The following is a 16,923-nucleotide window of genomic DNA, read 5'->3' on the forward strand; positions in this document are numbered from 1 at the left end:
GTTGCCTTGATTAAGGTTAAAAGTGGCTGAGAGTGACAGCGACATGGGGGGCCCAAGCAACACCAAAAAGGTTGTCGGCTTTTCCCAATCGGGATTTCTCGACACCGCCGGGCCCACAAATCCAGCCAAAAGCTACCCCGATGACATCGTTCAAATCTACGTCTTACAGACATAATCTTCGCTCTGGGCTGCCTTCCACATCCACATCCTCCTCCTGATCCCTTTCCCTTCTTTACCCATTGTCTTTTACCATCCAATTTGAATATTACATAGTTCAATTTCACTCATTATGCTCGGATGGTAAGTGTTTCCTCCTGTTATGAGACTGTTGTTGGCCTAAGGGCCTTGTTCTTCCAGCCACACGCTGTCTTTTGGGCACAATGCATGTCTTGGGCTTCTGTCACTTCTTTGATTCTACCATTAATCTTGATCGCCTTTCCCCCCAAGACTTTGTATAGCAATCATTCTTGGGGCATCGTAGACTGACAATTCAATCTTTGTCTCCAGGTACCAGGCCAAGCTCGCAGCGCGCCCGCTGCTGACGCAGAGCATCACCACTGCTGTGAGTGTCATAGTCTCCTTCCTTGCCATCTACCTGGCTCTCTCCACCCGAGACGTCTCCTTTTGGACAGCTGCCATGCTGGGATCGCCCATTGCGCTGTTTGTGGGATTTCACACTTGGATCTATACATGGGGTGAGGTCTAGTCCTGGTCTCGTCCTCGTCCCTCTGGCGGCGTATCTCATCTGTTCCTTTTTGGAACAAGTGTTGTTCTGACCCATTTTTTTTTTTTTTTTGCCACCCTGGAACACTCAAACATATCTGGAGCGCCGCGGACTGGGGCTGCCATCATGACGGGTTGCTAATGATCGATTTATTTTTGCAATAGGTCCTCTTCGGGACGGGGGACGCTCTAGCCCAACAAGCAGTTGAAAAGGTCGGTGTGGATAAGCACAACTTTGCGCGAACGGGACGAATGGCGTTGTACGGTGGTGGTAAGTACTCCCAAGGCTTCTTTGGGAGACGTCTTATGAGTGGATTCGGATTGCTTATATTTATTCGCAGCTGTGTTCGGTCCTGCTGCCACGACTTGGTTTAAGTTCCTTCAGAACAAGGTTGTCCTTCAGAATAAGACTGCTCAAGTAGCTGCCCGTGTCGGTCTCGACCAGCTCGCTTTCACCCCTCTCAACTTGGGATTCTTCTTGACCAGCATGTCTCTTATGGAGGGCACCGATCCGAAGAAGAAGATTAATGACACTTACACGAAAGCGCTTACGACCAACTGGATGGTGTGGCCGTGGGTGCAAATGGCCAACTTTACTGTCGTGCCTCTTGAACATCGTGTCTTGGTCGTCAACATTGTTGCTCTCGGTATGTTTCTGTCCTCTGTTACAGATTGAAGCTCCATCAGAGCACTAACGAGGTGAACTGTCAACAGGCTGGAATTGCTATCTCAGCTATATCAACAGCTCTGGCGGCAAATAGATCGTTCGCTTTCGTGATAGACTTTTTACTGGTTTATCTTCGTGGTTGCCGTTCTTTGCTGGTCACGAAATACTGTCTTTTGAACCTTGTTTCAGCGAGCGTTTTATCCTCGTCGGCATTTGAGCGTTGAGCTATGTTGCTATGGAGGTTTTTGCTGGAATGATTGTGGTTCAAGTCATGATGCATTACGATATGAATTCGGCGTTTGGTGCTGTATTCTGCAACGTCGACGGTACATAGATGATGCCTCAGCGTTTACATTGCGGGATTTTTACAATTTATTTCTGCTCTTAGAAAAGACATTAGAGCGACTGGCACCAGATTTTCGTCATACGGATAATTCTCGGGAGAATATGATCTGGCGAGAATCAAATCCTTTGTAAATGTACTCGGTACTTTCTGAAAGGTCCGATTGGCATGTGAATTTAAGTACCTATCTGGCGGAAGTGACCTTGAACCCTTCCTATGAGCGATCTGCTGCTGATTTGGCCCTGGTTGCTTCCTTATCGGGCTAGCTTGATATCCCAAGCGGACAAAATATATCGCGAGGCTTGGCGGCGAAACAGAGAGCAGTTGTGTTGGTCCAAGTGTAAAAGTGGGAAGTCAAAACTAATATCGATACTCCACTTTGACTTATCCTTAGCTACCTGCTTACCTTTTACCTACTCCTTTGAATTCGTTAGAAAGGTGAGCCTTCCTAAAAGCACTCTAAACTTCACTTGTCGAAGTAAAACTTCGTCACTGACAATATCATCTTGTGCCGCTACAGGACCCAAATTCTTCCCGATCATACTTGGATTGCCATTTCATTGCAAGACAATTCTTGTGTCTGTCGAAATACACTCGCGGCGGACAATCTTTGATTTGTTGCTCATTGGGAATTGATATATATTCCCCTGTTTGACCGACAATCGAATACCGATCGAAAACTTTTAAAGCTACACCAAGATGGCCACTCCTGAAGTCCAACAGCCCTTCGCCAACGGCGCCCCCGTCGAAAATGCTCCCGTTGTAAACGACGAGAACAAGGCTCCTACTGTCGAGAGCACCGAAAAGACCGAGAAGCCTGCCGAAACGGCCGAGGCAGAGAAGCCTGCAAAGAAGGAATACAAGGACACCGACAACATTACTGTTTTCCATGACCCTGAAAACTTCAACGTCAAGCACCCGCTCATGCACGAGTGGACCCTGTGGTTCACGAAGCCTCCAAGTGGAAAGGTATGTTTGAGTTCTGGTTTGAGTTTGGATTTTGGAGCGAATTGCGGGAGAGAGATAGAGGAGAGATATACGTCGCGCGGTGGGCTGGGGATGGCGTGGAGTGGTGATAAGCTGGATCCTTCGTTGCTCTTTCTGTGGCGCATCTCTGTTGGTCTCTATGGTGGAGATCATAATTGGCAGCCACGTAGATTCTCCATGCTGCAAGGCCTGTGTTCCGGGCTTGCATGCCAAGGAATGATGTCGCAGAAGAGTAATGCGGTTCAGGTCTTGCACACCACTAGCGCGCGTCATCATTCGGAGCACTCCATCAATGCGCTTTGCAGATTATATGCTAACGAACTTCACTTTTAGGGCGACAACTGGAATGAGCTACTCAAAGAAGTCGTAACCTTTGACTCTGTCGAGGAATTCTGGGGTGTCTACGTAAGTCTCTTTTCTGAGCATAAAAATTTCTCGACCTTCCCTCTCTTCTACCTCTCCTCCGCCCTTTATAACTCATCACAAATTCCTTATACTAACTTGGCACTACAGAACAACATTACCCCTACTTCCGAACTTGCCATCAAGTCCGACTACCATCTCTTCAAGAAGGGCGTTCGTCCCGAATGGGAGGACCCCCAGAACAAGCACGGTGGCAAATGGGCCTACCAATTCAAGGAGAAGCGCACCGTCCCCATTGACGATCTCTGGCTGCACGTCCTGCTGTCTGCTATTGGCGAAACACTTGAGAACGAGGGCGACGGCGAGGTCATGGGCGTCGTTGTCAATGTCCGCAAGGGCTTCTACCGTCTTGGTGTCTGGACCCGCACTGTTGGCAAAAGCGTCCCTGGCGGTGGCGATGGCGATGTTGCCGGTGGCAAGGGCCGTACCCAGGAGAAGGGCAAGGATGTCCTCTTGGGCATTGGCCGTCGCTTCCGTGATGTCCTCAAGCTCCGCGACGGTGAGCAGGTCGAATTCTCGGGCCACACCGATAGCGCGCACAGCGGCAGCACGAGAGCCAAGGCCAAGTTTGTTGCTTAATTTGTCTTTCTTCCAATCTCGTCTCCTCACCAGTCCTATTTTCTCTCGCGGACTCTACACTTAATCCCTTTTATTGATTTCTTGTTTGTCTGTCTCTCATGAGGCGTCATCTATGAGTTCATATTGAGGATGGAGAGAGAAAGACAGAGAGAGACAGATGATGAAGGGCGAGTGCATTGTGATGCGAATGTGGTAGCAAGGGATGGCATTCCCACCTTCCATCTTGCTTCTTGCACGATTGGGGTTTCAACTGTTTTAATATAGCATGCTGCATGGTTTATTTGAAGCGGCGCGGCATCAATTATCTACATAAAAAAGGGGACGACAATGGTTTGATGCCGCTGCCGCAAAAAAGTGGGAGGTTGAACAAGTGGCCCTCCCCTTTTCATGATCTTTTCCCTTTTTTCTCCTTTTCCTTTCTTTCCCTTTTCTACGTCTCTTTTTTCTTACCATGAGTTTACGGTCAACCACCTTTCGAGTATTGACATCTTTGGGGTCTGCTACGGGAAATTCGAAAAATCTCTTTTTTTCTCGGGGCTTTTTTTCTCCGCGTTCGGCGCTTCCTGATTGATTGAATGATTGATTAACCGGGGCATCTTCTATCACCTTGTGTAACTTGTAGAAATACCATTACTCAATGATTATATGCTTATACGCATAAGATTATGGAAGTGGATACTGATCCAGTGTATGTTTTTTTGATGAGGGGTTAGCATGGAGGAACGATTTCAACTTAAGAATAAAGCACCTAAGATAGAACAGCATAAGGAGATACCGGAGGAAAACCTAGATTCGCTAGAAATGTATCATGTAGAATATAAGGCATAAAACATCATAATAGTAACAGCGCCTGGTAGCGTGGTAGCGCAAGAGGTATAAGGAGCCAAAGCAGGCATACATTGTAGAAGTAAAGGGGGAAAATGGGGAAGAGGGAAGCAAACACGGAGAATAAGGGCCCAAGGGGTTGACTTGGAAGCACGAATATAGTAAATGAAGAAAGGAAAACAAAAGTCTATGCGGGTACAAGATGACAGCCGAGTAGACCGCGTCCACCCCAGCCAGAGCGTGGCGTGAGATGTAAGAGTAGTTCCTGGTCGGCTTGGGTCATGGGATTTTTGCGAACGATTTTGACTTGTATTGGGCGCTGTGATAGCCACAAGGGGCATACGTTAGCCTTTTGAAGCGTAGAAATTGCGAAGAGTTGTCAGACATGTCAAATATATCGGAATATACTTACACCTTCGTTTTGCCGCACCACCTCAGCAACCTTTGTCAACTTCTCGTGATTCAGCCACGTCGCTGTGCCGAACCGTCGCACTCTGTCCCCGGCCTTGAGACCAGCTTCATCGGCCGGACTACCTTCCACTACGCTATTGACTTTGGCAAATGGTGTCTCGATAAGTCCGGACGCGCTCGCCGCGTTGACGGATCCTGGCACGCTACTCGCTGTGGAAGCGCCGCCTACTGTTGGACCTTCGTGATGAGTTGCAGGTGGTTGTGATGTTGCGGCGGCGGCGGCGGCGGCAGCTGCAGAATAGTGCGAGTGAAGGCCTGTTTCGATCTTGGACATGAGGTTTTTGAAGTCGTTGCGGAGGCGGATGATTCGAGCTCTAGTCGTGCGAACTGTTCGATGAAAGTCCATGCGTAAGTAAGGGCTTGTTGTAAAAGACAAGAGCATTTGGCATGATAGATAGCTTTGCCAGGTGGAAGGGAGAAAGGAGCAGTACATACTCTGCGCGACGTCGATATCTGCTCGGGGGTATCCGTCGAATGTGGTCAGAGAGGTATTCATGTTGACATTATGCTATATCAAGTCAAACATGGAAACGTTAGCTAGATGTCTTGGGTGAAATTAAATGCAAAATATAATGACCAACAGAGTCAAGTACGCTCCCAAGGGCTTTTAATTCTTCCTCCACCTTGTCCTTTTCAGCAATGAGCTCCATTAAGGAGAGGTGCTCCAGGTTGCTGCCATTGGCAACCCCGCTGCCGGATGTCGTTGGCCCGGAGGTAACTGTTGGTGCGTGGATGTCGTCCATGGGTAGACCCATCTGACTGAAACAAAATCAAATACAAGGTCTTTTGTTTCAAACCGATTAATGTCAGATATCCTTGATGAGATGTTGTATCTGGCGTAAGCTCTGCCTTTTTTATTTTGACAGAGTGCACATTGAATGAATTGGTTAAAGTGCAGATTGGGCGGGGCATCTTGTTCCGATCCGGGGCGGGACCCTGGGGAATTTTTCCGGATCCCCGAGAGGCGGCGATCCCACAGCGTCACCACCACTGCTTTGTTTACAACGTCTTCAACAGAAAGAGATCACCTGAACTCGAATCGCAGTGAACGCTTTCACCATTGAGTGAACTGATCTTTCGCAACTGGCTAACCTTCAGATCGCGTTGACCTTTTTTTATACCATAGAATTTCATAATGTCATGTCCTAAGATTTCGATCTACCTCGCTCGATGCGCTCAAAACGCTCGAAGCAGCTTCTCTCTGGTCGTTCCTTCCTTATTGTCTATTGATATTGCTCTTTCCTCGTCAATATCCGATTTTTTGCTTTTTCCTGAAAATTGTAGAGCGTTGTTTACAATGGCTGTTGATACTCAAATAGTTTTGAACCAATGTTTTCATTCATCACCTGTCTCTTTGCTTTGGCCCATGGATTGATTCGTTCCCTCAGCAGCATCCCAGTCTGCAAGGACTACAGTCACTCACTTCGGAGTCCACATTGCGTCTTGCAACAAGTGATATCGCTATAATGGCTCTTCTACCACATGGTCGTTTCGATTCTTCTTTGCTTAGTGTCGCACATTCGTGGTCAGGCACCCCGCCTCCCCTTCAAGAGTCTCAAAATACTCCAGGCACCTTACGGCATCATGATATCCGGAGCCCTTCATCGGGATCTTTCATCTCAACGCCATCTAGACCCGGCTCGTTGAAAACAAGGAATGAGAATGAACCGCCTGGAGCGGTTTCGGGATCATCGCTCCACCTTTCAGGTCTGCTGACGCCTTCAGATGTCTCGCGCAAGTCATCTGGTCGTTTCTCTCAAAAGTCTCAAAAGTCCCAGAAGTCCCAAAAGTCTGGAAATTCAAACCGGATTCCAGAGCCTCCACAACCGGAGATCCCAACGAAGCATAACGTTGCTGTCGAATCTGGGGATCTTGAGGAGATCGATCTCGGCCCTCCCCCACCCACTTTGCGTGTTCGGAATAATCCTAGCTCAACGCCTTTATTTGGACCTAGAAACTTTCTTGATGTGCCTAAAAGGGATGCGACGATAGAAGGTACGCCGAGTACACTAACAAGTGCAACGCCGAGTTTTCAAGAGACTACAGCTCAAGCCAAAAAACCGGAGCATTCGGCCAAGTGGATTCATAAGTGGATGGGGTCACTCAAGAAGAAAAGTTTAAAACGGCAGCAGGCTGTTGTTTCCCGTCTTGAAAGGCAGCCAATGGATGATTTTGATGATGATGTCTGCTATCCGCTTCCTGATATTCTGGATACTAATGATGAAGCCACCAATAGCAGAAAAGCCCCTTCATTCAGTTCCACCGCTTTTGTGACTGCAGTCAAAACGGCAAGTCTCAGCCTAGCAAGCCTTGGTGCTCCAGCGCATCGAAAAAGCGCCAGATCCTCTCGTCGCAGGAACACCAACAGGAGCAGTCGTCTTTCCTTTAGAGATGGAAGGAGATCAACTGATAGCCGTCCAGAGAAACCACTGATTGATGCAGAAATTTGGGATCGCTCAGTGAAACGTCGGAAAGCCATCGAAGAGCTTATCAGTACAGAAGAAAGTTATATCGCCGATTTGAAACTTCTTAGTAATGTGCGCGGAACGTCAACAGATAGAACAGACCTATGCTTACTTTGATTTGCTAGGTGTATATTTCTCTGCTCGCAGAAGTCCCTGAAGTTTCTCCGCAAACTCGTGCATCAGTTCACCACTCCCTTAATGAGATTCTTCAATTACACGAGGATCTTCTTGGCGAGCTATTTCGTGTCGTTCCTTATTCAGAATACAGCCAGAAACAATATCGACAACTGCCGACGGCTGATTTTCGCAAGCACACTCGCTGGCATAGCGCGGATGGAGCGCGCTCAGACGTAGGCTTGAAAGGTGCAAGCGAAGCCAACGGAAAGCGAAAGGCACGGCTTTCTCTTGATGCAGCTGTCCTAAATAGCGTGGAGACCCGTGTCCTTTGGGCCGAACCCAAAACAGCTGGTGACGTTGCTAGAGTATTTGACAAATTGGTATGTGCTTCTTATGTGAGTTCGAGGGCTTTATTAACCTCTGACTCCTCTTTATTCCTTTTAGATGATACGGTTTCTCTCCTATGAAGACTATGTTGCAAAGCAAGAACACCTGCTGAGTGGGATCTCTTCATTTTGTTCAGCAATTCCAGAGTGGCATACCTATGAAAGGGGAGTAGAAGTCTTGGCAACTTCTTTAACATCAATCAGTAGCCGAGAGGATTTGAGCAAAAAGTCATTGCAAATAAACGATATCATTAATAAGGTAAGTCAGAGATGTACGCTGGATATGAACAGGTAACTAAATTAAGCATTGTAGCCTGCGCAAAGAGTTCTCAAATATAAGCTTCTGATGGAAGAACTCAAAAGAGATACGCAAGTCCACGACTGTCCGGACTCTTATGCTGAGTTAGAAAAGGTTATTTATCGCCTTGCACAAACGACCAAAGCAATTGATAATGCTACGGACGATCCAGTCATCCGGGAACGAATCGAAAAGACCTGGTTGCTCCAAGACCGGCTAATCTTCCCCCAAGAGGTAGCTCTGAAGAAGTCGTACGATGCAAAAGGAGCCTGGACTAACATTTCGCCTATAGCATCAATTTGCGCGTTTCAATACCCTCCGTCATCTTGGACAGGTGTCACTTTGCGGGGCTCTTTACGTCGCCTTTGAGACCGAAGTAGGAGTCCATGGAGCTTATATGGCATGTGTTTTGTTCAATCACCATCTTCTTCTTGCCACCGCAAACCGAGGAGACGGAGCTTTCACTGTTGCTGTCTTGATATCGCTGGAGGACCTCCAAATCCTATCACCGCAAGAAGGGAAAGGTGAGGTCAGCCCTGCATAGCACCAAGTACTTTGAACTGAACAGCTGCAGGTATTTGGTGCCGAACCGTGCCTTTTGCCTGGAAAATTGCTTTTAAATGTGATCAGATGCTCCATGAAATTCTTCTATGCGCTTGCTCTGCTAAAGAGGAAGAGGCGTGGAGAGGTCTCATATCAGAACGGAGGAAGAGTGATAATCTCGCACATGACTCTCCTGAGATATTCACGCTACTAACGCTGGACATAAAACCCACCGGTTATATGTTTGGCCTTGCTAGTATTCTTGCGCGTCAATCGTCAACCTCTGAAGCCGAAGTCTCTACAAAAGACCTAGAAGGACCGGAGGTCAATATCAAAAATACCTTTCTCGCAAAAGAAGGCGTTGAATTTCCGCAGAGTTCATCGAGTCAACAACACCGACCTGCTGTGGACGTCTCTTCGAAACGTACAACAACGCTTACTCCAAAGCGCATCGAGAGAGGGCGCATTGAGAATGCTTTATCCGATGTTTGGACTAAAGAAATTTTGCCGTTTCCTTGTATGGCGATGAAGCGGGGCGAAAACGTGGTCCGGGTTTCAGCCAGTTCAATGATGCGCAAGCTCAGTATTGCCAGCATCGCAACCACATTCACAAAGCGATCTACAAGCTATACGCTTCCAAGTCGGCCAAAAACGGCTGAAGGTCAACGGCCAGCAGATACTATTCACGAATTGACGGGGACAGCCGAAAAGGCCGGCATAGAACCTGCCAGAAATCTCAGAGGTAGCCAAGGAAAATCGTCCACATGCAGCGAGAAACGGCAAGATCTTGGTCCAGCGCAATCCCGAAAGAGCTCTTTCAGCGATAAGGTGAAGCGGTCGCTCAGTGGGAAGCGTGCAGCTGACCTTGAAGCTGACAAGGCTGGAGCCTTGGAGACCGACGATGAAAAGAAAACGGAAGATGAAACCAAAGCCGAGAAAGAAAATAAGAGGATTCGAAAGAGAGAAAGCTTTGGTAACCACCTGAGGGGACTGGGTGCTTCTAAACTCAAAAGAATCTTTGTTTCCCAGTCATGAATTTGGGGGAACATTTCGAAATTTTTTTTGTATCTTTCCGAATACGTCGCCGCTCGTGAGATATGACCACCAAACCATGATTGGATCATCGCACCATCAGTACCAACAACAAAACATTGCAGGGCTGTATTAAACGTTGCATACTTAATTGGTTTTGAGGGACAGAAGTCGCTGTCTGCCATACTGGTGGAAATTATGACGGGTCAGAGGGCAATGGATTGGATTTGTTGAACAGGCACGATCCGGCGAGGATGAGGTTTATGATGTTTATGATGATGCTTTGATGGTATTAATTTGAGGGGGCTTTTTCGCGCCTCGGACCAAATTGTTTGATGACTCTATATTGATAATACCAGAACAAAGTGTAAAGTAACGTTGTACTCGTACAACTCACACGACAATTTACTAGATTGGGACAAGGGTTGCAGGATGTGAAGCTTGGTTCTTTTGTTTGAGCGGGCTCTGGTATATTTGCCAGGGTGATGCATTGATTGATGCATCGTCATTGCCAATAACGTTGTATTACTATGGGGTTCGACCGACTTCCATGATCGTGTTGACGTTAAGTGTTCTCGAAATGACCCCTTTGTGGGGCTTCTGGGGTAATATTAGTTAGTGTTGATTTGTCGACTCTTTAACTGAGTTTAGCGTGGGATGGATCTGTCGTGGCAGCCAAGGTGAAGGGGGCAGATGACGATGACGTTATGACGTATGTTGCTTTCGTTTCTCCCTCGGCATTCCCAGGTAACGCAAACCCAAAACCCCACTGAGCTGCGGGCCCCTCCACGTCAGGTACAAGTGCCGCATTTGCCCTACTGCTGCAACAAGTACTTATTGCTCCTTCAATCTCTTTCTTCAGCTTCTTCCCTTCTATATTCTTCATCTTCTAACCTTCACAACTCTCACTTTCACGCATCACTCCACAAACAAAAGCTCCCTTTCCTCCACAAACTCTCAAAAACCTTTTACCCTTTTCTTTCAAAAGATTAACCACCAAGATGCCTAAGGGAAACGCTCCTCAGACCAAGGTCCACTACAAGGGCCAGAACGAGGACTTTATCGTCTTCGTTGACGACCGCGAGGCGGTCCTCAACTGGAGAAAGGACAAGTCTATCCCTCTCGCCCAGGTCGTTAGCGGCTGGAAGTTCTTCAAGACGCACAAGTAAGCTTATGCCCCATATTCAGCTTCTTCCAGAGCTCTTTTCTAACATCTTCTTTCTTCAAAAAAAGGCACGGTACCCAGGGTGTTCTTGACGGTGCCTCCAAGGGCGACCTGCAAAACGAGTTCGGCTCCGATGACGATGACACCGTCATGAAGGCGATCCTTGAGAAGGGTGACATCTTGCATTCAGAGGTTCGTATTCACCTTGCTTTTTACCTCTTTGATTTATATACGCCTGCCCAAAATTTGGTGATACGGAAATAAACGGATCCTAACATGATGATTCGTCTACAGGCTGCTGAACGCCAGGGTCCTAAGAACGACAGCAAGGGTCCCATGATTTCTCACTAGACTACGACGATCACGACTCTTTGACGACTCGTTTCGGAATTTTTCTTTGCTCTTAATATCCTCAAAAAAATATCAATGGTTCGATGCGGTCGGCGTTTTGAGCGGCACCTCTCAAAGAGATTTGAGTTGCATATATAGTCTTTGATCATATGTAGCCGCCAATCCCGCCAGGATGCGTTCATCCAACCGCCTGCCATTCCTGCCATCATAGCTATCGGCATCTCCATTTTTTTTATTACGAGATATCACGGATGGGGTCTGAATCAGCATTAGGTGTTAGAGAAGCGGGATACACGCTGGCTTAGTTGGCTGCATTATCCTCGTATTTGAAATAACCAAATACCAAATAAGATATCCAAACAAGTAAAACCATTTTCGTTCCTCTGTGAATGCATGCGAGTTGTGCCAATCTACTTAATTCATGCGAATACGACACTTGAGTTAAGTTTCAGAGTTGAGACTTGATGTGATCTCACACGGATGACCCCGTCCGCTTCCGCGGGGGAAACCAAGAAGGCGCAGAGCTTTGCGAGCGAGGGAGCTACATAGCTTCGGTTCGGAGCTCTCTAGCTACCCCAAGGGCCATCTTGCCCAGTACAAATATTCGTAGAAACCGCAAATCTTTTGTATTTACTTTTGAAGCTCCTTTTATAGCTGCGACTATTTGCAAGCTTACGAATTTGATGTAAGACTTCCTTTATAGTATCAATCTGAGACCTCAAACTTCCTGTTCTCCATCATCAGCAGCCCAACGAGACAATAGGAGGGCAGCGGTGTGACACATGTGATCTCTCTGCGGGCTTATCTTATCTGATGCATCTCATTTCCCCAACGCTTGGGTGTAGGAGAGCAGCGGTCTGGAGCCACTGAAGATATGACTTAATTACAGGAAAGGACGACGGGGAGTCGAGGGCCAATTGATATGAAAATCAAAAGAATATATAAATCTCAAAGGGGGTATATATGCAAAAAGTATTTCGCCATGATAAGGAGTTCCGCAATGCTGAGATCGAAAATGGCCCAGTGAAGGGGGGAAAGACACTGGCAATAAAATGAACAGAAAATACCCGTGACTCAATTATCCACCCACTCATTCCTCTCTTTGCGTCTCTTGATTGCCCATTCGCCCAGAGGTTTCCAAATAGCTTCCTTCTCATGGGGTCTCAACGATGCTGCGAGACCACTCGTGCTCGTCGCTACAAACACCTTTGCGCCATTCCAATCCGGATCCCGCTTCACATGGTGTATTATCTGCGCATGATCTTCTCTCATGGTTTCCGAGCCACCGAGAATGTCACTTCCATCACCATGTCCCGTGCCCATGTTTTCTTCTTCGTCTTGCCATCCAAAACGGAACTCGTTCTTTGTGATCCCTCTCCCGTGCTTCACGCGCCATATGCTTTCCCAGATGCCCTTTCCGACAATACACACTGCTTCAGGCCGCCATCGTCGTATTTTTGCCTCGAGAATGCTCACCCCCGCGTCCATTTCGGCTTTGCTTAGTTCGCTCTGGTTCGCGGACGGGCGGGCAACAATGTTTGTGTTTCCTAGCCCATAGAGACGTGGTAAGTCGACGTCTTCGCGAGCTTCGCAGCGCCGCGATGTAAGCCCCGATGAGTGGAGAAGTTTCCAGAATAAATTGGAAGGGTGCGAGTATGCGTGCCCCGTCTGAGCGGTCCGCACGCCGGGGTTCACGCCGATGAAGACGCAGATGAGGTTAGGCGCGAACACGTCCGGCAACGGAGGTAAGTGGGCGTAGCGTGAGGGAGGGGCATAGCCTGCGGGTGAGCGCCGGGCTTTCTTTCGTGGCGATGGGGTCCGTGATGTAGATAGTGAGGCGGCGTCTGAGGAATCGGTGATGCGTCGTTTGGAAGGGGAAGAGAGAAGGGCGTTAGCGGGAACGGGTGAGAGAGCGGAGGCGGTGGTAGCAGATGAGGCGGCTCTTGTGCTGGTGCGGGTCTTGGGAGAGGTGATGGCTGATAATGATGATGAGGATGGCGATGCGGGTGCAGAGGTTGATGTGGATGTGCTCTGCATAGACCTCGTTGTTGGTCGCCGCACATAGGCAAATTGGTCGAGTCGGCCGTTAAATGAAGGCGGTGGGCGAAATGCTGATTCTTCTTCAAGAGTCCCTTCTTCGGCATGTGCTTCCGCGTTTTCTATTGCTTCTAAAGTTTGAGGAATGGTACCGTTGGGTGCGTCTGTTGATACAAGAGAGGCAGGTTGCGTATCTTCAGCAACTGGGCCTTTTGAGGTGGGAGTGATTGCTGCATCATTGGCAGACTGTGGTCGTCGTGGCATATTTAATTTCTATAATTTTTATGAAATAATTGGTTTGTTTTGACGTCTGACAGCTGTGTTTAAAAGAGCAAGAGCTATGGATGGTTGCACCTTCCTCATCTAGTGATGGTCTCTCGCGTACGTCATTGGATTGGGCTTGACACGGGAGCCAATAATGCTTCCTATTTTGGACATGTAATTGCTCTGCCGTGTGCCATGTTGACAAGTTAAGTCGGCGACTCAGGATATGTTACATTGTACGGAGTATTTGGATATATGTTCATTTTAAATTATGATTTTGTACAATACAAAAAAGAAAACTAGAAATGTTCTAGCTATAGAAAGGTCTTCGTAAGGGTATCATCGTCCCTGGTATCCGTTCTGGTCATGACAACGGATCCAGCTCATCAGTGGTGGTATAAAGCATTCATAAAACCTCCAAACTCCACTGCCAAGATTTTTTGTATAAAACGCCGACCCTTCGAGGGTGAGATTCTGACATAACGCCAATTTGTACGCCCGCTCCGGAAAGAAATCACAATCGTATAGAGAAACATATCATGCGGCTGTCCTGGGTCGCCGCCTCTTGGGCAGGCTCCATGGTCTGGGACACACGATCTGTGGAAATTGTCAGATTTTTGAGACAAAAGGTAAAAGTATTCGGAGCAGATGGAGTTTACCTCGCCTTCAGTGTAGGCCCAAAAGTAGACGACGATTCCAATCAGGTAGTATAGGGCCGCATTTGTGCCTTGGTAGAGTAGCACGGCCGTCATGACGTTGAGCGGATACATCATGATCCTCCATTCTATCGACTTGTGAAGTGAGAGACGTGAGAGTCTCTTCAAAGGCCATTCCCATGCCAATGTGACGAGACCCAACACCAGATTGATGATTTGTAGTATGGGTATAGGCTTAACGAATCCGTCGAGATTTTTGGTGAGAAAGTCCCAGAAAAACTTTGGCCAGAAGAAGCCTTCGATTGCGGCTGCAACTTGGTCTACCGTCTTATTAGCCTCGTAGAGCAAGACTGAAATAACAAGGTCGTTCAGCATAAACTTACATAAGGCAGCCGTGAGGACAATCAATCTTGCCCAGTGGTTCTTGATGAGGATTCCCATGCCGCAGAGTGGTTTTGAGTGACTCCGGAAACCAGCCGGAGATCAATCATCCAGTTCTTGTCACCAGCAGTACAGACTGATCGGATGTGAAATATTGAATCGCCAGTCTTCATTGAGTGCCATGCATGCGAGTCGAAAGTAAAAGAAACGATGATATCAATGACAGACGATGCATGGATGAGGACGGGAGAAATGGAAGGATTCAAATTACCGGGGACGTGGAACAAGGCAGCCTCATAATGGAGTGATCAGATGCGAGCGGAAAAGGTAGGGAAAGAAAAGATGGGGCTAGAAAGGGAGATATGACTGATGGGGAGGCTAAGGACTGATAGCACTATGAAGCAATCGATGAACGAAAGAGCTGGCTGGACTCTGAATGATTACAAGAGAATATCACAACGACACAAGAGACTAACAATATGACTTGGGCGCTGGTGTTCTGCTCAATGCCAACCGTCTCGGCGCCACTGCTTGGAGCCACAGCGCAAATAGCCCCGCTCGGATTGGCATCGAATCCAACACCGGAGCGCCTGCTGGGGAAGGAACAAGAACAATGACGGCCACTACAATTCGACGAAATAGCGAGTTGGAAATATGCATCCAGAACCACATTTAGGATCCACGTCGTCTTAGACGCTCATGGGTTCCTCATCCCTGGTTGGCTCATGCCTCATCTTCGAGCTATTCTTGGGCTTTGACCCTTTTTTCTTTCTCGACATCAAGTCTGCAGTCCTGTCGACGCTACTCGGGACGATGCGTGATTGAAAGGAAGAGGCTGCACCCTAAGCCGGATCCCAACACCTGGGTCTTGCCCTGGTTGCGAGGTTGGCCCCTGACTGGTGCAATCAGAGTATTTGTGATGGCTGACGAAGGCGCGCTACTGCAAATTGTACTAGAAAGTACACCTTTTGGGAGTCTTGCACCGAAGAAGATCATCTCAAGTCATTCTTGTCACGTTGAGGTCCATGTGCTACCTCCTCGAGCCCGGCTGGCGTACAGAGAATCTGCATCATTTTCATCGATTGGACACGTTCCGTCAAAACCAGACAAGCAGTTGTTAGAGCTTCGTTTACAGTAGTAGCTCTCACCGCCCATATCACAATCCAAGAGCTCATCACACCCGGTCTTTTCCGCCTCACACCACACACGGTGACAGATGTTCTGCGATTCTCCACGAGCCAAACAGTGGAGTGATTCGCACCCAAGCCAGCCATTTTTCAGAAGAGACTGAAGCTTACGGATCATCTTATATCTGGCCCCATTTCCTCGCAAATCCTCATGGACCTACCAATACACCAGAGGTACAGGAACATCAAACAGCAATGGTCGGACTTGAGGAGACTTATGCCAGGTAGCTATCATCTCATAGGTGGAGATCACCGTGTACTCCCGGAAGGTGGCATTTAGGGACTGCCGAACATGGGGCCCCTGAACTTAGTACCTAACCGCCTCGCCAGGAACGGAGCCAATCAATATGTCACTACACGTGGAAGAGCCAGTTCTGTGCTGGAAAATAAAAGGCAGGAAGGATGACAGTTGCGCAAAATGGCTGCGCACGGAGCACATCTGCAGCCCCTCAATTATTGATCACGTCTGGGGTTCCTTCATAGCGCGAAGATGGGCGCGTCGAGGGCAGTGATCATTGGCTCTTTGCTGAAAACCTGCCAAGCGAGCCAACCTCGACCTTGAAGGCAACGAAAGGGACAAGGGACCCCCCAACGACAAGTTGGCGCAACCGTATGGATCATTGAGACACTGACAATCCAATCGTTCAGGTTCTGACTCAAGCAGTCATGGGAAAGAGTGTGGTACTGATCGCCACGATGTCGAGGGTAACCTTCCCTCACTCCCGTCAACGCGGCACAGGTGCCGCAAATATATCTATTTCAAGGCGCAAGAAATTACATATTTGATCAAAGTTCTTTGATTTTGACCTGCCGAGTTTACATTACGCTGTCTGTGCCACTTCCCCACATTCTAGATGTCAGAGCGTCCTCCCGATAGCCGCGCTTGGGTCGCCTTGAAAAGCCATTCATCCTTGTGAGGCGACTACAGCCTGGGATACCAATCTTATTTACCAGGGCTCACCAGTTTTCTGGAATCTCAGAGTGGTTGTTCAACGCGGCGAGGGTGTGTTCTTACGCAGATCA

At 48.1% G+C, this 16,923-nt stretch overlaps 8 protein-coding genes across 8 annotated transcripts; 5 read left to right on the forward strand and 3 right to left on the reverse strand.

Moving 5' to 3' along the window:
* Positions 1–111: 111 nt before the first annotated feature.
* Positions 112–1,484, forward strand: L228DRAFT_228204 (hypothetical protein; the record flags this gene model as incomplete). Its single annotated transcript, XM_018330470.1, has 5 exons — positions 112–300; positions 508–562; positions 889–994; positions 1,065–1,370; positions 1,438–1,484. The coding sequence occupies exons 1-5, from the start codon at positions 290–292 to the stop codon at positions 1,482–1,484; spliced, it is 525 nt and encodes a 174-aa protein (XP_018189789.1). The 5' UTR covers positions 112–289.
* Positions 1,485–2,070: 586 nt separating this feature from the next.
* Positions 2,071–3,858, forward strand: L228DRAFT_92150 (eukaryotic translation initiation factor 4E). Its single transcript, XM_018336968.1, has 3 exons — positions 2,071–2,171; positions 2,254–2,702; positions 3,054–3,858. Exons 2-3 carry the CDS (start codon positions 2,433–2,435, stop codon positions 3,720–3,722), a joined length of 939 nt encoding a protein of 312 aa, XP_018189790.1. The 5' UTR covers positions 2,071–2,171; positions 2,254–2,432; the 3' UTR covers positions 3,723–3,858.
* Positions 3,859–4,492: 634 nt separating this feature from the next.
* Positions 4,493–5,886, reverse strand: L228DRAFT_245138 (26S proteasome non-ATPase regulatory subunit 9). Its single transcript, XM_018332096.1, has 4 exons — positions 5,600–5,886; positions 5,454–5,526; positions 4,960–5,345; positions 4,493–4,866 (listed from the first exon to the last, which is right to left on the reverse strand). The coding sequence occupies exons 1-4, from the start codon at positions 5,771–5,773 to the stop codon at positions 4,735–4,737; spliced, it is 765 nt and encodes a 254-aa protein (XP_018189791.1). The 5' UTR covers positions 5,774–5,886; the 3' UTR covers positions 4,493–4,734.
* A 203-nt stretch (positions 5,887–6,089) lies between these two features.
* On the forward strand, positions 6,090–7,796 carry L228DRAFT_92180 (hypothetical protein). Its single transcript, XM_018336969.1, has one exon. It carries the CDS (start codon positions 6,485–6,487, stop codon positions 7,598–7,600), a length of 1,116 nt encoding a protein of 371 aa, XP_018189792.1. The 5' UTR covers positions 6,090–6,484; the 3' UTR covers positions 7,601–7,796.
* Positions 7,797–8,459: 663 nt separating this feature from the next.
* On the forward strand, positions 8,460–10,007 carry L228DRAFT_92182 (hypothetical protein). The gene is made up of 2 exons (XM_018336970.1): positions 8,460–8,808; positions 8,859–10,007. Exons 1-2 carry the CDS (start codon positions 8,682–8,684, stop codon positions 9,860–9,862), a joined length of 1,131 nt encoding a protein of 376 aa, XP_018189793.1. The 5' UTR covers positions 8,460–8,681; the 3' UTR covers positions 9,863–10,007.
* A 664-nt stretch (positions 10,008–10,671) lies between these two features.
* L228DRAFT_245142 (shwachman-Bodian-diamond syndrome protein) lies at positions 10,672–11,699 on the forward strand. Its single transcript, XM_018332097.1, has 3 exons — positions 10,672–11,024; positions 11,093–11,216; positions 11,319–11,699. Exons 1-3 carry the CDS (start codon positions 10,861–10,863, stop codon positions 11,373–11,375), a joined length of 345 nt encoding a protein of 114 aa, XP_018189794.1. The 5' UTR covers positions 10,672–10,860; the 3' UTR covers positions 11,376–11,699.
* Positions 11,700–12,274: 575 nt separating this feature from the next.
* Positions 12,275–13,686, reverse strand: L228DRAFT_259486 (DNA glycosylase). Its single transcript, XM_018334168.1, has one exon. It carries the CDS (start codon positions 13,674–13,676, stop codon positions 12,450–12,452), a length of 1,227 nt encoding a protein of 408 aa, XP_018189795.1. The 5' UTR covers positions 13,677–13,686; the 3' UTR covers positions 12,275–12,449.
* Positions 13,687–14,213: 527 nt separating this feature from the next.
* Positions 14,214–14,773, reverse strand: L228DRAFT_266591 (hypothetical protein; the record flags this gene model as incomplete). The annotated part of the gene is made up of 3 exons (XM_018334882.1): positions 14,214–14,273; positions 14,336–14,652; positions 14,716–14,773. 3 exons carry the CDS (start codon positions 14,771–14,773, stop codon positions 14,214–14,216), a joined length of 435 nt encoding a protein of 144 aa, XP_018189796.1.
* Between the last annotated feature and the right edge of the window lie 2,150 nt (positions 14,774–16,923).

The sequence above is a fragment of the Xylona heveae genome (assembly GCF_001619985.1).
Source record: "Xylona heveae TC161 unplaced genomic scaffold L228scaffold_3, whole genome shotgun sequence".
NCBI classification, from domain to species: Eukaryota; Fungi; Ascomycota; class Xylonomycetes; order Xylonales; family Xylonaceae; genus Xylona; species Xylona heveae.

Bases quoted from the DNA above. Each gene is read 5' to 3' on its own strand.
- L228DRAFT_92180 (XM_018336969.1), top strand. From the start codon at position 6,485: ATGGCTCTTCTACCACATGGTCGTTTCGATTCTTCTTTGCTTAGTGTC.
- L228DRAFT_245138 (XM_018332096.1), bottom strand. From the start codon at position 5,773: ATGGGTCTACCCATGGACGACATCCACGCACCAACAGTTACCTCCGGG. The intron at 5,527-5,599 runs GTTGGTCATTAT...GACTTGATATAG, and splicing joins TTGGGAGCGTACTTGACTCT to CATAATGTCAACATGAATAC. The intron at 5,346-5,453 runs GTATGTACTGCT...TTCATCGAACAG, and splicing joins AGATATCGACGTCGCGCAGA to TTCGCACGACTAGAGCTCGA.
- L228DRAFT_259486 (XM_018334168.1), bottom strand. From the start codon at position 13,676: ATGCCACGACGACCACAGTCTGCCAATGATGCAGCAATCACTCCCACC.
- L228DRAFT_92182 (XM_018336970.1), top strand. From the start codon at position 8,682: ATGGCATGTGTTTTGTTCAATCACCATCTTCTTCTTGCCACCGCAAAC. The intron at 8,809-8,858 runs GTGAGGTCAGCC...GAACAGCTGCAG, and splicing joins ATCACCGCAAGAAGGGAAAG to GTATTTGGTGCCGAACCGTG.
- L228DRAFT_245142 (XM_018332097.1), top strand. From the start codon at position 10,861: ATGCCTAAGGGAAACGCTCCTCAGACCAAGGTCCACTACAAGGGCCAG. The intron at 11,025-11,092 runs GTAAGCTTATGC...CTTCAAAAAAAG, and splicing joins AAGTTCTTCAAGACGCACAA to GCACGGTACCCAGGGTGTTC. The intron at 11,217-11,318 runs GTTCGTATTCAC...ATTCGTCTACAG, and splicing joins GTGACATCTTGCATTCAGAG to GCTGCTGAACGCCAGGGTCC.
- L228DRAFT_92150 (XM_018336968.1), top strand. From the start codon at position 2,433: ATGGCCACTCCTGAAGTCCAACAGCCCTTCGCCAACGGCGCCCCCGTC. The intron at 2,703-3,053 runs GTATGTTTGAGT...CTTCACTTTTAG, and splicing joins CGAAGCCTCCAAGTGGAAAG to GGCGACAACTGGAATGAGCT.